This window comes from Pelodiscus sinensis, chromosome 22, assembly GCF_049634645.1.
Source record: "Pelodiscus sinensis isolate JC-2024 chromosome 22, ASM4963464v1, whole genome shotgun sequence".
NCBI lineage: Eukaryota > Metazoa > Chordata > Testudines > Trionychidae > Pelodiscus > Pelodiscus sinensis.
In genome coordinates this window covers 27052271-27072577 of record NC_134732.1, presented here as the reverse complement: position 1 = coordinate 27072577, position 20307 = coordinate 27052271, and the positions used below count along the sequence as shown (strand labels likewise).

The 20307-nt window shown below is 43.8% G+C and overlaps 1 protein-coding gene across 4 annotated transcripts in view; it reads left to right on the top strand.

The window, feature by feature from the left end:
* The window catches only part of GARNL3 (GTPase activating Rap/RanGAP domain like 3), a 199411-nt gene that overhangs the window by 131825 nt on the left and 47279 nt on the right, over window positions 1–20307 (top strand). For all 4 annotated transcript variants that reach the window (XM_075905772.1, XM_075905773.1, XM_075905774.1 and 1 more), the window contains 4 exons: window positions 3518–3622; window positions 5444–5518; window positions 9158–9269; window positions 9986–10084. In XM_075905772.1, the coding sequence (XP_075761887.1) occupies window positions 3518–3622; window positions 5444–5518; window positions 9158–9269; window positions 9986–10084 (391 nt within the window). The remainder of the gene's footprint in view (window positions 1–3517; window positions 3623–5443; window positions 5519–9157; window positions 9270–9985; window positions 10085–20307) is intronic.

Genomic DNA, 20307 nt, shown 5'->3' with positions numbered 1-20307 from the left:
GAGGACACCAAATGAAATTAATGGGTAGCAGGTTTAAAACTAATAAAAGAAAGTTCTTCTTCACACAGCGTGTAGTCAACCTGTGGAATGCCTTGCCAGAGGAGGCTGTGAAGGCTAGGACAATAACAAAGTTTAAAAAAGAGCTAGATAAATTCATGGAGGTTAGGTCCATAAAAGGCTATTACCCTTCGGATAGAAATGGTGTCTCTGGCCTCTGGCTGGAGAAGGATGGCAGGAGACAAATCGCTTGATCATTGTCTTCGGTCTACCTTCTCTGGGGCACCTGGTGCTGGCCACTGTCAGCAGACAGGCTACTGGGCTAGATGAACCTTTGATCTGACCCAGTACGTCCGTTCTTATGTTCACTAGTTACCTCTCTCCATTCTGAAACTATTTATTTCCTCCCTTTGTTTCCCATGTTTTAACCATTTATCAGTTCATAAGAGGACCTTTCCTCTTATCTCATGACAGCTTACTTTGTATAAAAGCCTTTAATGAGGGACCTTGTCAAAAATTTCTGGAAATCGAAATCCCCTTGTCTGCATGCATGTTGACTCCCTCAAAGAATTCTAGTAGATTGATAAGGCACAAGTTCCCTTTTAAAAAACCATATTGACTCAAATTATGTTCATCTATGTGTCTGACAATTCAGTTATTTATTATAGTTTCAGCTAATTTATCTGGAATTGAAATTAGATTTACTAGCTGGTAATTGCCAGGATCACCTCTAGAGCCCTTTTAAAGAGTTGGCATTATATTAGCTATCCTCCTGTCATTTGGTGCAGAAGCTGATTTAAAGGATAGGTTACAATCCACAGTTAGTAATTCTGCAACTTCACATTCCCACCTAGAGTGGGGTTCACATGGACAATACATCTCCAAGAATCACAGTTCTGAGATGGTAAGTCATTCCTTTCCTCCTTGCTAAAGAGTAAGTTGCTGATAAATAAAAAAAATCTTACTTCAGCGTCACCCTGTTGTGATGATAATGAGTCAGAGAATTTTAATACACCCCAAAAGAGCTGTGTTAATACTTACCGAAAGAAAGAGAAAATAGTAGTGATTGAGTGATGCACCTTTTCTTCTATTGCTGTGAGCATTGCCCATTTAGATAATCTTGAAGCAAGGACACTTGTTTGTTTCACTGCGTAAAGAAGTGTCTTGGAGGGGTCCAACCTGGGGGGGGAGGGCGGAAAATTCCACCAGTCACTGAGCTGAGGCCATTGCAAGGAGAATATATGTTAGTGCCCTTGTAGCCATTGAGTTAGGGCGTTAGGACTGTGCTTTGTTGACGCTGGGGCTACCAGTGTTGTCAGTTGTTAGCTGCATGTGTGTTCTTTCTGCATGCTCCACTGGCTCTGGCCAGATAGCCTGTAGAAAAGGTTGGATTGAACTGCCCTTAGGACAACAGATTCAGTTCAGTGGCAAAGCTGGTTGGCCAAGTTTCTTGTCACTGAAACATCAATGCAAACAAGTTACGCATTGACACTCTGACATGGTTAGTTACCACTCTTTACCTTGTAGAATTGTGATAGAAATGTAGCCGCGTTAGTCTGGTGTAGCTGAAACAAAAAACAGGACTATGTAGCACTTTAAAGACTAACAAGATGGTTTATTAGGTGATGAGCTTTTGTGGGCCAGACCCACTTCCTCAGATCAAATAGTGGAAGAAAATTGTCACAACCATATATACCAAAGGATACAATTAAAAAAATGATCACATATGAAAAGGACAAATCAAATTTCAGAACAGAAGGGGAATGGGCGGGGGGAGGTAAATGTCTGTGATTTAATGATATGAGAAGTGATAATTGGAGAAGCTAATTGTAATGGGTAAGATAATTAGCATCTTTATTCAAACTTAAGTGTAAAGTGTCAAATTTAAGCATGAATGACAGTTCAGAAGATTCTCTTTCAAGTGTAGTCTTAAAAGGCCTTTGAAGCAGGATGCAGGTAATCAAGTCGTTGAGACAATGTCCTTTCTGGTTGAAATGGCAAGAAACTGTTTTTCTTTAAAATAAAATACAGGACTATGTAACACTTTAAAGACTAACAAGATGGTTTATTAGATGATGAGCTTTCGTGGGCCAGACCCACTTCCTCAGATCAAAAGTGGGTCTGGCCCACGAAAGCTCATCATCTAATAAACCATCTTGTTAGTCTTTAAAGTGCTACATAGTCCTGTATTTTGTTTCACCTATACCAGACTAACGCGTCTACATTACTATCACTGTTTTTTCTTTGTGATCCTGTCTGATATCTGTTTTGTGGGCATGCAGACATGGGATATAGTGTATTTCGATTTCCAGAAATTTTTGACAAGGTCCCTCATGAAAGGCTCTTATACAAAGTAAGCTGTTATAAGATAAGAGGAAAGGTCCTCTTATGAACTGATAAATGGTTAAAACATGGGAAACAAAGGGAGGAAATAAATGGTTTTGGAATGGAGAGAGGTAACTAGTGAACATAAGTACATAAGAATGGCCGTACTGGGCTGCTCTGTCTCTGGCTTCCCCAAGTCCGCTGCTGCTGAAACTGACCAGCGGCTGACTTGGGGAAGCCGGGGACAGAGCAGCTGGGGGGCTGCCGGATTGGTTCCGTAGCACCGCCCTCTCCCACACTGCGCAGTTCCCCGCCGACCCCCCCCCACCCTGACCCCTCATAACCCCACTTCCGGTACTCCGGCATATCTGATAATCCGGCACCTCCTGGGTCCTAAAGGTGCCGGATTATCGGAAGTTTTCTATATATAGAATATATATAGTATAGTGTTAAATGCAAACTACTAAAAAGAAACCAAAACAGCATATTTTTCATGGTAAAGTTTCAAAGCTGTATTAAGTCAATGTTCCATTGTAAACTTCTGAAAGAACAATCAGAATGTTTTGTTCATAGTTATGAACACACTCCAATCCCATGGTATTCGTAGCTCTGAGGTTCTATTGTGCTTGGTATTGGGATGTTCTGGTAGTATCCTTTTGAAAGTATTTAGGTAAATACTTAGTGTCTAGGTGTGTTTATATATTTGCAAGACAGCCCTGTTTTGTCAGGTTCATGTATTTGACTGTGAACCTGCAAGCAGACATCTGTTTTGTAACATGGTCTGACTTTTGCTTATAGCCTGATTCATTAACTTTGGTTTATAGTAGCACGGCTTCACTTTCGTTCAGGCCTTAGGGTTTATACCATATCCCTTACACCGGACCTGAAGTCTCAAGCTCTCTCTTGCTGCATATGTCATCCCTGATATACTGTATAGCAGCATGTTACGTGTGAAGAGTATTATAACTGTTCCACAACCATGTAAATCAAAAGGCTAAAGCTCAGATTCTTAGATGCATCAGTAGGAGCATATTTCACTGAGGTTATTTTTATTAATATAATCTAAACTTAAACTGAAGTCACAGGAAATAATGAATAAATACAACAGAGTCAAGTGATGACAGATGAAATTTTTGAAAAAATTGGAAAAGTTTGGTTCAGTAATGTGTTTTTTGTTTTTTGTTTTTTTTTAAAGAACATGCTTAATAGAAGGTCCTTCAGCGACGTTTTACCAGAATCCCCCAGATCAGCACGGAAGAAAGAGGAGGCCCGTCAAGCAGAATTTGTCCGACTTGGTCAGGTTGGTTTCATGTGGAAGGTATTGGTCAAATTAATCACTTCATTAGGCTATGTGGAGTAAGATCAGGGAAGAATGCAATTTTGAGTGACCAAAATCATCAGAATAGCCATACTGGGTCAGATCAAAAGTCCATTTAGCTCAGTATCCTGTCTGCTTACAGTGGCCAACACCAGATGCCCAAGAGGGAGGGAACACAACAGGTAATCCTCACGTGATCCCTCTCCTGTCATCCATTTCCAGACAAACAGAGGCTAGGGACACCACTCCTACCCATCCTGGCTGATAGCCATTGATGGACCTAACTTCCATGAATCTATCTAGCTCTTTTTTGAACCCTCTTAAACTTCTAGCCTTCACCACATCCTCTGGCAAGGAGTTCCATAGGTTAACTGCACTGAGTAAAGAATGTAAATATATCTTTTTTGAAATGATGTGATTGCATCTGTATGCAGTATTCAGGATATGGGTGTAGGATATGGGTGTATTTAGGATAGAGGCAATAAGATGTTTTCTGTTTTATTCCCTATCCCTTTGTTGATGATTCCTAACATACTGTTTGTTTGTTTGTTTGTTTGTTTGTTTGTTTGTTTGTTTGTTTGTTTGTTTGTTTGTTTGTTTGTTTTTTTGACTGCTGCTGCACATTGAGTGGATGTTTTCAGAGAACTATCCACAATGACTCCAAGCTCTTCATAGTCTGCTTTGGTCTTAACTATCTTGAACAGTTTGATGTTTTCTGCAAATTTTGCCACCTCACTGTTTACCCCTTTCTCTAGATCATTTATAAATAAGTTGAATAGGATTGGTCTAACCCTTGAGGGACTCCACTAGTTACCTCTCTCCACTCTGAAAACTGACCATTTATTCCTACCCTTTGTTTCCTGTCTTTTAACCAATTATCAGTGAATGAAAGGACCTTTCCTCTTATCCCATGACAACTTACTTTGCTTAAGAGCCTTTGATGAGGGACCTTGACAAAGACTTTCTGTAAATCTTAGTATACTATATCCACTAGATCCTCCTTGTCCACATGATTGCTGACTCTCTCAAAGAATTCTAATAGATTAGCAAGGCATGATTTCCCTTTACAGGTACAGAAGCTGATTTAAAATATAATTTACAAACTACAGTTAATATATTGTTCCACAAGCATATGCGAATAGTGTCACTTAATGTATTGAAATGCACTCTTCAAAATGTTACGTGAACTATAACAGGCCAGGTACAGTAGCAGTCCTTGTGCTGGCATGAAGGGCGTAATTAACTCAAGGACGTATTTGTGGATGTGATGACTTTTTATTGTTTAAGGTGTTCTCCATTAAGATATTTGCTATGTTGTTAATTTGGTTTGAGCCAACAGCAGATATATATTGCCTGATATTTAATTTTCCAGCATCTTGCTGAACAGTTTAATCTCTGCTCAAACACACATGGAATGGCTTATAAAGAAATGATGTAATGTGGCACAGAAATTCACAGCTGGATCTATTGCAATGATAGTCTGAAATGGCTTCCTTCCCTTCCCCAACAGTCTGTTTCCATTAGGGATGTTAAAATTAGATTATTTGGCTATAATTGAATAGTCGATGCAAAATGGGCGCCTCCGCAACACTTCAAAGGAGAAAGCGCTGCGGTGAACACAGGGCCAGCAGGGGACTGAGTCACCTGCTGGCCTCGTACCCCCTGTGTCATTTCAAAGCGGTAGTGCCACATGGACCCCGGGGTCAGTTGGGATAGTCGACTAGTCTCCTTAGCTTTAATATTCATCCATTGGGTGTTACTGATTAAGAACACACTTTAAATTGAAGACCTCTCTTGTTTAAGGCACTGAAACTGAAAACCATTGTGAGAGGAGATGCCCTAACTAGTTCAACAACCACAAGTCTCTATAAAAAGGAGGTGAGTGGACATTTATACATGATGATGTGCATAACTGCTCAAAATCTCGGCATTTCAGGTGCTATTGAATATGGGCCTACATTCCTGTTCTTATCATGTCTGTATGTCATTTGATTCCATACCAGAAGAGAAAATACTGAAATATTAATCCATGTTTCAGTGCATAGTATTAAAATGACTCTGCAGGCAAACCCAGTAAAAGGTGGCCAAAGGATAGGTATGGAATCTGTTGGAACCAACACTGGTTTCAGCAATCCCACTGTTGTTTGGCTGAAGTAGTTAAAAAAAAAAAAAAGCCAGTTCTTTTTTGTGCACATAACTTTTGCTTTGTGTTGCAAATAAAATGAAATTGCATTGTTGTTGCCAGATTTTTCCTGACCATAGTGTGGGTATCTAGGAGTGGATAGCACAAGGAGCCCCTTCGTGCGTTCCACACACAGGCCAGATACAGTAACAGTTCTTGTGTGTGGAGAAACACTGAATGGTCATGCCCGGAGACATCAGCATGCTGAAAAGGTTAAAGATAAGGTGGTGCCATGGCCTCATCTCTTTTGGCTGCAATCTGTGAAGCTGGTCAAGTAGAGAAGACTGAGTCATATAAAGTGCTGCTGCAGCATATGCATTTCATCTTCATAATTCCTGCTAGAGCTACTCAGAAGGGAAATTTTGCACCACCACTAGCATTTACCAGTGCCTAAATTCCACTATCTGAACCATAGAGCAAAAGGGAATTCCATATAAATGTTGGTAACCATGTATGTTCTGGGTGTGAACTAAGGATATTAAATATCAGTTAATTTACTAGTCGAATAGTTGATGGAATTTCTATTGACTAGTCGATAGGCACTTCCGCATTTCTCCTTTGAAATGTACAAGAGCCCCCGCTGCCACCATGGTCTTTCAAAGCGGCAGCATTGCATGGAGCCCAGGTACAGACTCTGTGTGGCACTGCCACTTTGAAGTACTCCCGCTTCCCCTCCCTCTGTCCTGTGCTGCCTCTATCTGATAGAGGCAGCGGGGTGGAGGAGCAGGAATCGACTAGTCGACTCAACTATCTGATAAGCATTTGCAAATATAAGTGGCATTTGCTTATCAGATTAGTCGACTAGTCCTTAACATCCTTAGTCTGTTACCTCATTTCTGAAACAGTAGCACAGAGGAAATGCTTTCAGCGTTTCACTGGTTGTCTGCTGTATGTCACACTCAGCAAAGTCAAACTGCTAAGCGCCCCGACTTCTGGGAATTTACCCCAGATGTCTTATCTTGAGGTACAGGAGCAGTCTGAACACCAAGTGCTCTCATTTCCTGCATCTGCTAGAAATGTCCTTTTTTCAAAAGGTGATTCAGTGCTCCAGTCTCACAAATGTCACTTATATTTGTTAACTTCCCAAACTCAGTGAGGGGTTTTTGCATCCCCAGGGAAACAGACCAAAGTCTGATATTTTTTAACTCCAGAAGTTAAGCACTGAGCATTCTGTCCTGCTAAAGATGCCCACATGTTACTTGTCAGCCATTGTACTTTAAATTAGGGATGTGAATGGTTAAGTGGTGTGGGCTGGAGCAGTTCCTACACATTGAGGACACGGGCTGCTCCACCCCGCAGGCCCTGCCATGGGCAAAGGTGCACCAACCCAGGCAGCACAGCCTCTGTCTGCAGCAGGCCTGGCACCAGTGCACCACAGGCAGCGATACTTCAGCCCAGCTGGAGCAGCCCCTCTCCACAGCAGACCCAGCCCAGATACGCCACAGATGAGTGCATCAGCCTGGCCAGAGCAGCTCCTGCCCAACCTTCAATTGGTTGTCTGGTGAAACATTGCATTTAACTGGTTAACCAATTAAATGGTATTTCACATCCCAAGCTTTGTATTTCCTAGTGCCATGGACATCAACCACTTGATCGCAATCAACTGGTCAATTGCGGGGGCATGGCCAGTCAATCATGAGGTGTGCCTGGCCCCCCCTTGTTCTCTCCAATCCCCAACGAGGAGCCTGCGCTGGCGCTACAACCTCCTGCAAAATGGAGCTAGTGCCAGCTTCCTGCAGTGTGGTGGGGAAGGTCCTGAGGCTGCGCACCAGATCTGGCTTCTCAGGAAGCACACGCTGCTCCTCCCCTCCCCGCAACAGCAGGTGTGCTTCCTGAGATGCTGATTCTGGCACACAGCCGCAGGACTTCCCACCCCTTCTCCCTCCGCCCCCCTGCCCCCACTGCAGGAAGGCAGGGAGCACACTCTGCCCACAATAGTGCATGCGCTTTTTTGTCTTCCTTTCCTTCCCCAGGCTCTGGGGAGGCGGGAGGGAGGTTAAGATGGCGGCGCAGGATCCCCACCAGCACCCTGCCCCCTGTCCAGACCTCCACCAGCACGCTGCTCCTGCTCCCTGCCCAAGCCCCCACCAGCAACCTGGCCCCAGGCTAGACACCAGCCAGTACCCTGGCCAGATTCCCACTAGCACCCTGTCCCCTGGCCAGACACCAACAAGCACCCTGCTCCTGCCCAGACACCCATCAGCACCCTGGCCAGACACCTACCCCCAGCTTGCTCCTGTGTCTTATTTTCCACTCAGAATCGGCACCCACCCCCATACTGATTCCACTGAGTGGCAGCTCTGCCCGCACAATGGATCCCTCATTTCTGGTCCCACAAATTCCACTAACCCTGGAGCTCCACAAGAGTTAGACCGGCCTGAGGCCTTGAACCTCAGTCCTACCTACTCTTCCCCCCGTCATGGAGCTGGAGTGTCAGGGGACTGAGGTGTCTCAGTTGGGGCCACATCAGTGAGGGTTGGGGTTTTTTGGAGGGGTTGGTTTTTTGCATCTCACTTGTGTGGTCCCCCACTGATTTTAATGTGGTCAGTGGCCCCCTGACCCAAAACAGGTTCCCTGCCCCTCCCATAAATAAAAACAATGCTGAAAGGTTTTATGTTAGACATAGTATTTTATTTAAAAATGAAACCTGGCCAACAAGCCCCCACTTGGGGCCAAGCCTCCATCTGGGCGCAGCATCATAACACTCCTGCACCACCCACAGAGTCCAACCATGAGCCCATCATATACCTGAACCTCCTGTTCTGAGCCCCTCACATACCCAAATGCCTGCACCCCCACATCCCAATCTTTGCAACACTCTTGCACCATCCACACACTGCAAATCTGTGTCCTACGACCACCATACTCCCAATCCCCCTGCCCTGAGTCCGTCATACACCCCAACCCAAAGTCCTGCACCCCCACATCCACAAGCCTGTGGCTTGAGCAGCACCCCAACTCTCCACCTTACCCCAACATTCTCCAGCCTGGAGCCCCTTCCCCGAGCCAGCATCCCCTTCTGCACCTCCTGCTGCACCCAAATTCCCTCCCAGAGCTTGCACCTCTCATCTTTTCTCACACCCAAATCCCTCATTCCCACCTCAGGGCCTGCACCTCCTGTCTCAACCCAGTGAGAGTGAGTAAGGGCTCGGGACAGAAAATGATGGAGAGGAGGGGAATGGAGGGGGCAGAGCCTCAAGGAAGGGGCGGGTCTTGGGGATGGGATGGGGTAGATTTTGGCTTGCTCTGACATTTAAAAAGTGATCTTGGGTGTAAAAAGATTGGAGACCACTGTCCTAGTGTATTTACCATACGTTGCTTATGTCATTTCACAGCCATGGGAGGCCCAGTGTTTCTGCAGTAATTTTCCTCATGAAGTTGTTTGTGCGGATTCTTGGGGCCGGTCCTTGCTAGTTTCTACAGATGTTGGTGTCCTGCTAATAGACGGTTAGTAAATGATGCAGCATTTGTCTAGAGGTCAATATTTATGTACCTGACCATTTGAATCAATGGTGCCTATGAGGTTGTAAGAAACTCATCATTACTTACGATAGTTAAGACCATATCTGTGACCATAGAACCTTACTATCAGGGCTTTTAGAATTTAGCAGCAAAGATTTGCTCTGCACTAAAACTAAGCAAATCAGATCATCTTGAGGGCCCTGTTTAATGAAGACTTCTGAATATTTCATTGGTTTCAGATGCTGTTTTCTTGGCTGTCTGAAAGGACTTTTTATTAAGTCAAATCAAGCTCAAGGGTATCCATGCAGCCTTCTGGTACTTCGCAGTCCTTGATGCTTCCACTGAGCCTGCCATCCACAGGTGGCTGTGCACCATTTATATACCCATGCCACCCTGTTTTCTCCCTAGCACTGATTTGGTGATTCTGTTCTCCTCCCCGAAAAGCTATATATGGCATTTGATTTAGATGCATGATATTGGGGGTAATTGATTCTTAGCTCAAACTTTCTAAAATCTGTTCCTTTCAGCCTCTGCTCTTGCTTTATGAATCACATCAGTGGTAATGCCTTCTAAGAAAGAATGGCCATCTTTGGCACTGTATATAAAGTAGCAGTCTGCAAGTTTTTGTTAAAACCACTGGTCAGCAAATTGTGGTTTCCAAAATGTGTTCTAATGAGGGGGGGGGAATGTTTCCTTTCAAGATGGCCAGTCGTCAGTGCAAGTATTTGACAAAACTCTCCAGGTGAAACAGATGCATGTGCTGGAAGCTTTGGACCTTTTGATTACCAGAGCAGACAAAGGTAGGGTTCCTTGCCTTTTGGTTCTAATATGAATGTGGCTGGCACACTATTACTCTACTTATATCTCAGTAAAAGGCAGCAATTTATGCTCTTGCCCTTTCAGAATGCTCTTTGTTACTAATTCTCTTTTAAAAGCCCCTCCCCCATTTCTACTGTATTTATTCCTGGATCCAGGCCCACTGTTGGGGAGGTGGGGGTGGGGAAGGGCCACGGGGCAAAGAAGGCAACTGCCCCAGGCAACTGCCACTGAGGACTGGCTGCTCTGGCCCTTCCCCTTCCACTCAAGGCCTCGGCCCTTCCAGGAGTATGGATAGAGCTGGCCTCCCTCCCACACTTGCCCTGGTGCCTGGCAAATCTGTTAGCTCGCCTGCCTGGGTCTCTCACCTTTCACTGCCTTCTTGCATCCATACCCAGATGAATTTATTTGACTATTTCCAATCCAGAAGTATGTGAACACGTTTACTAGTCATTACTGGTGGAAGACAAAGTCCAAATAACTGAAGTTATGAGACAGTCATTGCATTTATACATGACTTTGGAGCTCCTAGAAGCGTGAATGTACGCCACCAAATCTATAACACAGCAGAAACTGCTTTTCCTTTGATGAGGAAATCCTCTTAGTTTTAAGTAATCCCTGCTTGTTGCTAGCATTGACCAAATCCTGCTTGCCTTATTCTTGCAGGCAATCTACTCACTTCAATGAGCAGTAGTCCTCGCACTATTGTACAGGCCTGAAGACTTATTAGAATGGTCCCCCATTCCAGTTGCACTGGTCAGGAAACAAGGGAACTCAAGAGTAGGAGGGGCTTGGTTTCTGTAGTTCTTATACCTGCTAAACTGCAAAGTTAAAATATTTTCTATAGAATTAATATTAAAGTAGGAACAACTTCTTGGCAGTAGCTTAACTACAGCTCATCTTTATTTTAATCCAGCTTTGTCATGAAATCGATACATTTACTTAGTTTCTGTCAATTATAAGAAAGAATGGAGTAATCATGCCTTTTAATGTTATGACAAAATTCTTACTGAGCTCTTCAGTCCATAATCTTATAATAAATAAATATTAATGGGATTCGATATACAGTGGAAAGTGCTTCATACCACAAGTGATTCTATGATTTTATTATACAGGCAGTCCCCGACTTAAGCGGATCCGACTTATGTCGGATCCGCACTTGCGAACGGGGCTTTCTCGCCCCGGAGATCGAGGTGGCGGATTGCTACCTGCGAGCTCCGGGGCGAGAAAGCCCCGTTCGTAAGCTGCTCCGGTGCCCCTGGTCTGCTGGAGACCGTCTCCAGCAGACCAGGGGCACCGGGCGGGTTCCCGCGCTTCTGAGGCTTTGCCAGAGCAAAGCCTCAGAAGCGTGGGAACCCTCCGCGGCTGCAGCTTCAGTCCCGGTGCCTGTGGTCTGCTGGGGACGGTCCCCAGCAGACCACAGGCACCGGGACTGAAGCGGCAGCCACGGCGGGTCCCGCGCCTCTGAGACTTTGCCAGAGCAAAGCCTCAGAGGCACGGCACCCCGCTGCCGCTGCGGCTCTGCTCCCCGTGTCCCTGGTCTGCTGGGGGGGGGAGGGTGCAGCTAGTGTGCCCCCCCCCAGCAGACCAGGCTTTTGTTTTGGACCCTGGGGCAGAGCAGCTGGGGCGCTGCCGATTGGTCCTGCAGCGCCGCTCTGGGCACTACTGGACCAATCCGGCAGCACCCCAGCTGCTCTGCCCCAGGTCCTGATTCAGCCGCTGCTGGTCAGTTTCAGCAGCGGCTGAATCAGGACGCCTGGGGCAGAGCAGATGGGGTGCTGCTGGGTTGGTCCAGTAGCACCGAGGAGCGGAGCTACTGGAGCAACCCAGCAGGACCCCAACTGCTCTGCCCCAGGCGTCCCCAAGTCAGCTTCTGCTGAAACTGACCAGCGCTGACTACAGGAAGCCCGAGGCAGAGTTGCTCTGCCCCGGGCTTCCTGGAATCAGCTGCTGATCAGTTTCAGCAGCAGCTGACTTGGGGACGCCTGGGGTTCTTAAGTTGATTCTGTATGTAAGTCAGAACTGGCGGTCAGTTTCAGCAGCCGCTGAATCTGGACGCCAGTTCCGACTTACATACAGATTCAACTTAAGAACAAACCTACAGTCCCTATCTTGTACGTAACCCAGGGACTGCCTGCCTGTATTATATCCAGTGTAAATTTACCAACAGACGTTACAGTTCAAAGGCATAATAGAGTCATAGTTGCCTCTTTAGTATTTCATTTTTATATGGTGAAAGTATATAGAAAGATGTAAAGCCAGCTAGGGCTTAATGAGGTACATTTCTAAAGTCATTGCAGGGCAAAAGTTGAATTAAGATACGCAACTTCCGCTACATCAGTTGTGTAGCTGATGTCGAAATAGCCCAGTTTGGCTTTTGATGCTGTCTATATAGCAGGAAGTTGAAGGAAATACACTCCTCCTTCAACTTCCCTTACTTCTCGTGAAATTAGGGTTACAGGAGTGGGAGTAAGAAGTCCTCCAGCTCGACATTATTTCAAAATAATGGCTTGCTGTGTAGATCCACACTGTGTTATTTTGAAATAACTCAGTTATTCCGAAATAACGCTGCTGTGTAGACATACCTTCATATTGCTTTGTCATATATATGTTTAGGAATAATACAGGCATATCCATTTAACTAATTTCTAAAGTTAATCTTACTTTATAATGCCCTAAAGTTATATCAAAGTGACCTAAGTGTTGTGCCATGTTGTCCAGGTCTCTGTTATTGTGGATTTTATTTCAGTTAGCATTCTGCTCTGTTGAATAAAGAATCCCTGAGGACAAGAGGAATCTTTTTTCTTTTTTTTTAATTTATAGCTGGTAGTTATCTTTGTTGCTATGAAAACACACATCTTCCTATGAAAGTAGCAGTTCAGAAAAACCTACTCTGCATTAGCCAAAAAAAATTAAAATTAGTTGGTATATTTTTTTTAAAAAGCGTTTTGTTTTTTTTTATTCAGCAGGTTTCTTTTTTTATTCAGCTTATAACCTCTAGTCAACTGGGCAAGGATGAGATGGAAATAGATCTTGGATAGGGTTTAGATGTGATATAGCTTTGTTTTGAAAGGGGATTTTCATACAGAAGAAAATTTTAAAATGCAGCAGATAAAAAAATCTATTTCAGGGCCATATATTTTTTGTAATTATTCATGCCATATATTACCTACTCTCTTGTGGCTGGTGAATTAGTAACCTAAGCATTTCCATTCAGAGACGGCTCATTAAATACAAGTCTTGGTGTATTTGAGTTTTGCCAATGACTTAAAGCAGGACAGGATTTCATCTCTAGTTTTCAGCTTTTGATAATTTTCTACAACTTTCCCTGAAACAAGGAGAACTAAACCTCCCTCTCTCTCTCTTTTTCACTTCCCTAGTCACATAATACCCAACAAAGCCCTCTATCCATATATTTCAAATCTGAGTGCCTTGGATGTGCCGTTTTGGGCAGAGAACATTTTGATTTTATAAAGAAACTTCACTGTTTCTACTACCTGAAATGAAGGCAGAACTGTTCCATTCATGAGCTTCAACAAGATTTAACCCAACCTACACCGCTATTATTGGTGTTTAATCTTCTGTCTAAACTTCATGTCATTAGTCTCCTGGAATAGATATCTATAGTACCTCTAACTATAATAGTAATAGCTGGATGCATAAGCATTGCTTGGTTGGTTATGCCTGCGGATTTAAGGATTTGTGAATGCTTGTTTTGTGTAAGAGTTGTGGTTGCTGGTCAGAGGCCTTAGTGAGGTTGCTAAGGCACACATTTACATAGACTCATAGACTTTAAGGTCAGAAGGGACCATTATGATCATCTAGTCTGACCCCCTGCACAGTGCAGGCCACAGAATCTCAGCCACCCACTCCTAGAGTAATCCTCTCACCTATATCTCAGATATTGAAGCCTTCAAATACTTTGAAGGCCCCAAGATGCAGAGAATCCTCCAGCTGTGATCTGTACCCCATGCTACAGAGGAAGGCGAAAAACCTCCAGGGCCTCTGCCAATCTACCCTGGAGGAAAATTCGTTTCCGACCCCAAATATGGCGATCAGCTAAACCCTGAGCATGTGGGCAAGACTCACCAGCCAGACACCCAGAAAGTTCTCTATAGTAACTCCTTTCATCCCTCCGTTGACCTATTTACCACTGATAATGAATGGTCAATTAGTTACCAAGATCATGTTATCTCATCAAACCATCCCCTTCATAAACCCATCTAGTTTAATCTTGAAGCCAGATAGATCTTTTGCCCCCACTACTTCCCTTGGAAGGCCGTTCCAGAACCTCACTCCTCTAATGGTTAGAAACCTTCGTCTAATCTCAAGGCTAAACTTCCTACTAGCCAGCTTATATCCATTTGTTCTTGTGTCCACATTGGTATTAAGCTTAAATAATTCCTCTCCCTCCCTAGTATTTATCCCTCTAATATATTTAAAGAGTGCAATCATGTCCCCTCTCAGCCTTCATTTGGTTAAAGTAAACAAGCCAAGCTCCTTGAGTCTCCTTTCATAAGACAGGTTTTTCCATTCCTCGGATCATCCTAGTGGCCCTTCTTTGTACCTGTTCCAGTTTGAATTCATCCTTCTTAAACATGGGAGACCAGAACTGCACACAGTATTCCAAATGGGGTCTCACCAATGCTTGTATAATGGCACTAACACCTCCTTATCCCTACTGGAAATACCTCGCCTAATACATTCCCAAGACCGTATTAGCCTTTTTCACGGCCATGTCACAATGGCAGCTCATAGTCATCCTATAATCAACCAGGACTCCGAGGTCCTTCTCCTCCTCTGTTACTTCCAACTGATGTGTCCCCAGCTTATAACTAAAATTCTTGTTATTAATCCCTAAATGCATAACCTTACACTTCTCACTATTAAATTTCATCCTATTGCTATCACTCCAATTTACAAGGTCATCCAGATCTTCCTGTATGATATCCTGATCCTTTTCTGAATTGGCAATAGCTCCCAACTTTGTGTCATCTGCAAATTTTATCAGGACAATTCCACTTTTGGTGCCCAGGTCAGTGATAAAAAGATTAAATAAAATTGGCCCCAAAACTGATCCCTGAGGAACTCCGCTAGTAACCTTTCTCCAACCTAAGAGTTCACCTTTCAGTATGACTCACTGTAGTCTCCCCTTTAACCAGTTGCTTATCTACCTCTCAACTTTCATATTAATCCCTATCTTTTCCAATTTAACCAATAATTCCCCATGTGGTACTGTATCAAATGCCTTACTAAAGTTGAGGTAGATTAGATCCACTGCATTTCCTTTATCTAAAAAATCTGTTACTTTCTCAAAAAAGGAGATCAGGTTGGTTTGGCACGATCTACCTTTTGTAAAACCATGTTGTAATTTGTCCCAATTGCCATTAGCCTCAATGTCTCTAACTACTTTCTCCTTCAAAATTTTTTCCAAGATCTTGCATACTGCAGATGTCAAACTAACAGGCCTATAGTTACCCGGGTCGCTTTTTTTCCCCCTTTCTTAAAAATAGGAACTATATTAGCAATTCTCCAGTCAAATGGTACAACCCCTGAGTTTAGAGATTTATTACAAATTTTTGCTAATGGACTTGCAATTTCATGTGCCAGTTCCTTTAATATTCTTGGATGAAGATTATCTGGGCCCCCTGATTTACTCCCATTAAGCTGTTCAAGTTTGGCTTTTACCTCAGATATGGTAATATCTACCTCCTTATCCTTAGTCCCATTTGTTATGTTACCATTATCCCTAAGCTCTTCATTAGCCTCATTAAAGACTGAAGCAAAGTATTTGTTTAGATATTGGGCCATTCCTAGATTATTCTTATCCTCCACTCCATCCTTAGTAATTAGTGGTCCTACTTCTTCTTTTTTTGTTTTTTTCCTATTTATATGGCTATAAAACCTTTTACTATTGGTTTTAATTCCCTTTGTAAGGTCCAACTCTACCTGACTTTTAGCCTCTCTCACTTTGTCCCTACATGCTCTAACCTCAATAAGGTAGCTTTCTTTACTGATCCCTCCCATTTTCCACTCCTTATATGCTTTCTGCTTTTTCTTAATCACCTCTCTGAGATGCTTGTTCATCCAGCTTGGTCTAACACATCTGCCTATAAATTTTTTCCCTTTTCTTGGGATACAGGCTTCTGACAGCTTCTGCAACTTTAACTTAAAATAATTCCAGGCCTCCTCCACCTCAAGATCCATAATTTCTTTAGTCCAATCAACTTCCCTAACTAATTTCCTTAATTTATTAAAGTTAGCCCTTTTGAAATCAAAAACCCTAGTCTCAGATTTATTTTTGTTTATCCTTCCATTTAATTTGAACTGAATTAACTCATGATCACTCGAGCCAAGGTTGTCCCTTACAACCATTTCATCTATGAGGTCCTCGCTACTCACCAAAATCAAATCTAAAATAGCATCCTCCCTTGTTGGTTCAGCAACTACTTGATAAAGGAATTCATCAGCTATCACATCTAGGAAAATCTGAGCCCTATTATTATTACTAGCACTTGTTCTCCAGTCAATATCTGGAAAGTTGAAATCTCCCATGATTACGCAGTTTCCATAAGTATTTACTTCATTAAAAACATTAAAGAGATCTCTATCCATATCCAGATTGGATCCTGGTGGCCTGTAATACACCCCAACCACTATCCCAGGGGAGGATCTGATAGTTTTTTTTTCCAATGTGATTTTTGCCCAAACAGACTCTGTCTTCTCCATTCCATCACTTTTTATTTCTTTACAATCTACCTCACCTTTGATATACAATGCGGCTCCACCACCTTTACCCTTATTTCTGTCTTTCCTAAACAGCACATACCCTTCAATACCTGTACTCCAGTCATGCCTTGTATTCCACCATGTTTCTGTTATCCCTATAATATCTGGGTTCACTTCCTGGACCAATAGCTCTAGTTCCTCCATTTTGTTACCTAGGCTCTTCGCATTGGTGTACAAACATCTTAATTTTTGCTGTTTGGCCTCACTCACATTCTTTACCCTATTTGGCACGGACATTGTACCTCCAATATGACCTATTAGACTAGTATCCACACTACCCTTTTTCATGTACATTTTCCTATCCCCAGCTATATCCTTTCTTTCTTCGTTTTCCTCCCTCTCAGTTTTAAAATCCAGTGTAGAGATTACCTAGACATCTCCCAACCATCTCCCCCAAGTTCCTAGTTTAAATCTCTCTGAATCATTTGAGCCAGCCTCCATCCTAGAAGTCTATTTCCCTCCCTACTTAGGTGAAGTCCATCCCGAGAGAACAGTCCTCTGTCCATAAATGCCTCCCAGTGACCATACATCCCAAAGCCCTCCTTATAGCACCACTGCCTAAGCCACCTATTGATCATCATAATCCTGTCACATCTTAGTTGCCCTTCTCTAGGAACAGGCAGAATCCCACTAAAGATCATCTGAGCCTCAGTTTCCTTGAGCGTCCTCCCCAGCCTAGCATAGTCTCCCTTAATTCGTTCCAGCGAGAATCTAGCCGTATCATTTGTTCCTACATGAAGGATGATCAATGGATTCCTTCCTGCTCCCTTAATAATCCTCTTCAACCTCATTCCACATCCCGTATCTTAGCACCTGGCAGACAGCACACCCTTCTAATCTCTGGATCAGCTCTGGTTACAGGCCTATCTATTTTTCTCAATAAGGAGTCCCCAATCACGTAGACCTGCCTTTTCCTAGTGAAAGTGCGATTCTCTGGTCCATCTCCTGCCTTCTCTGGCTGCAAGTCCTTGCCATTCCTGTTTTCCCTCTTTAACCCATCCTGTATCCTCCTGATGCTCATTATTGGTGTTGTCTCCATTAACTCTTCCCCTTTATCTATGGGACTAGCCACTCTTCTCTTCTTCCTTACCCTTCTATCTTCATTATCTACCTGCTGTACCCCTTCTTCATTCTCCAGCTCCACATACCTGTTCTTGAGCTCTATTTTTCCTTCACTGACCCATCTTTTCCTCTGCCTGGTTCTCTTAGTCACATGCTTCCACTGTCCATTTTCTTCGCCCAGCAGTCCCCCCTCTGAGGCCCTTGATCCTGCTTCCATCTGCATATCTAACCTTTCCCTTCAGCCACATCATGCCTTTGCTCCATCATCTGCTCAAACCCCCTTCTAAACTCGACCAGAGTTTCCACCTGCATCTCCAGTCCTCAGATCTTTTTTTCCATCAGCTCTATCAGGCGGCACGTCATGCAAACAAAACTCCTTTCGGGTACCCCCTCCAGAATCATGTACATACCGCATCTGGGACCAGTGAGGTCCAGAGGGTGCCAGACCAGGGAGGTACAACCCTTATCCCAAGTCTGCTCCTGCACCATCCCTCTTGGCCAGACACTACCCCTGCTGGACAGACTTTGCACCCTCCCCTCCTGGACAGACACCTACCCGTAGTCCATTGCTGCACACTCCCTCTTGGCCAGTCACCCTCCCTCCTGGCCAGGCACCCTACCCACAGTTGGCTCCTGAATCCACAGTTGCTCCTGCACCCTTCCTCCTGGTCACACACCCGCCTCCCAGACTGCTTCTACACCCTGCCATACATCCAGACCTCTCAACCTCTCCCTCCTCTGCCCCCCACTTTCTCCCAGATCCTGCACCCCATTCCTGTTCCACTCACTGGCAGCCTTGTCACACGCACTGAACCCCTCATTGTTGTCCCCACCCCAGAATTTAGGGGGTCCATAAAATCCACCAGAAAAGTAAATCTGACCTATAGGAAGACCTGAACATCACTCCTCTATGTCACTTACCCTCCTCACCCATTGGAGCTGGAACACCAGAGGATTTTCAGTTGGGGGCCATCTCAGTGAGGGTTGGGGGTTTTGGGAGGTGTTCTTTTGCTTTTCACTTATGTGGTCCCCAACTGCTTTATCTGTGGATCAATGGCCCCGACCTAAAAAAGGTTCCCTGCCATAAGTAAAGAAAACATTGAAATCTTTTGTATCGGACATAAATTAATATTTTACTTTATTTAAAATCAAATTTGATGAACTAGCATGAGAAAGTTAAAACACTTAATCTGTTTAATAATTTAAATTAAACCGTTCTCCCCAGCTGCAGCACTAGCAAAATGGCTCAGGCGTAATTATGTAATTAACAGTGAGTTTCCATTAGCAACTAGGGTTCCGCAGAAAGGTTTACATTGAGCCAGGTGGTCCAAAGGCCAAAAAAGTTGAGAACCACTAAAATAGAGGCACTCCTGGCCTCTCCCTCCAAGAGACCGGCCCAGGATCCCTGCTGCTCCACAAGAGCCCACAGAGAGATCAGGTCTGTTACCACGGCAGTGAAATCACCATGTCACTCCGGTGTGAATGATGGACAGACTCTTTGTGCGTCTTCCTCATCTAAGCAGTTGATGATTTAAACAGAATGTTAAGATGCCACATGAAAACACTTGGTGCATCCACAGCGAGGCAGGATGTATCCTCTGTCTCCAAATAGGATTGTTATGACTTGTGTGTCTGGGTTAACAAGCCTTTTGTGAGCTCTGTGAAGAGGTGAGATGTTTTGACTTCCAGTTTCAAGGCATTTGTTCTTTTGTCTTTCGACTGCACATTGCCTACACCTGAATGGAGTTAGCTGTGACAACACATTTCTGAGTAATTCTGACACACAAAGTGAAACCTGTGCTAAAGACCCCACATCCAGTGTGAGAAAGTGCTGGTGTCAGAAGAAGTCAATTCAAAGTCTCTCCAATTTTCTTCAAAGATCGCCTCTACCAGGCAGTGGGGCTTTTACTGATTGGTCCCTTATATTTTTGAAAGGTGACTAAATGTTAACTGAGTCTTCTTGGGTAATGTCAGCAGCTTGCTTTGGGCCCAATCCTAGCTTAAAGTTTAAATTGGATCAGGCCCTTTGTAAGCAGGTTGGGAAGTGGTCTCATTTGGCAATTATTATTAGGTATTGTTTACATAATGTAGGCATTGTCATCATGGTATTGACATATACATTTCTCAGTAGCTTAAAATATAAAATAGCCCAGACCCATTGATCTCCATGTTAAATATACCTTGCAAGCAGTGGTACTGAGGGCTACTGACATGGTCTTCTGCACCCTGTAACTGTCATGGTTGTTCAGTATTGTCATTCTGGCTTGTGGAAATGGAGGACAGTTGATAGTTTTGCAGTAACTTCAAAAAATGCAGTTGCAGTACATCTCATTAGGGATGTAAATTCCCATTAATC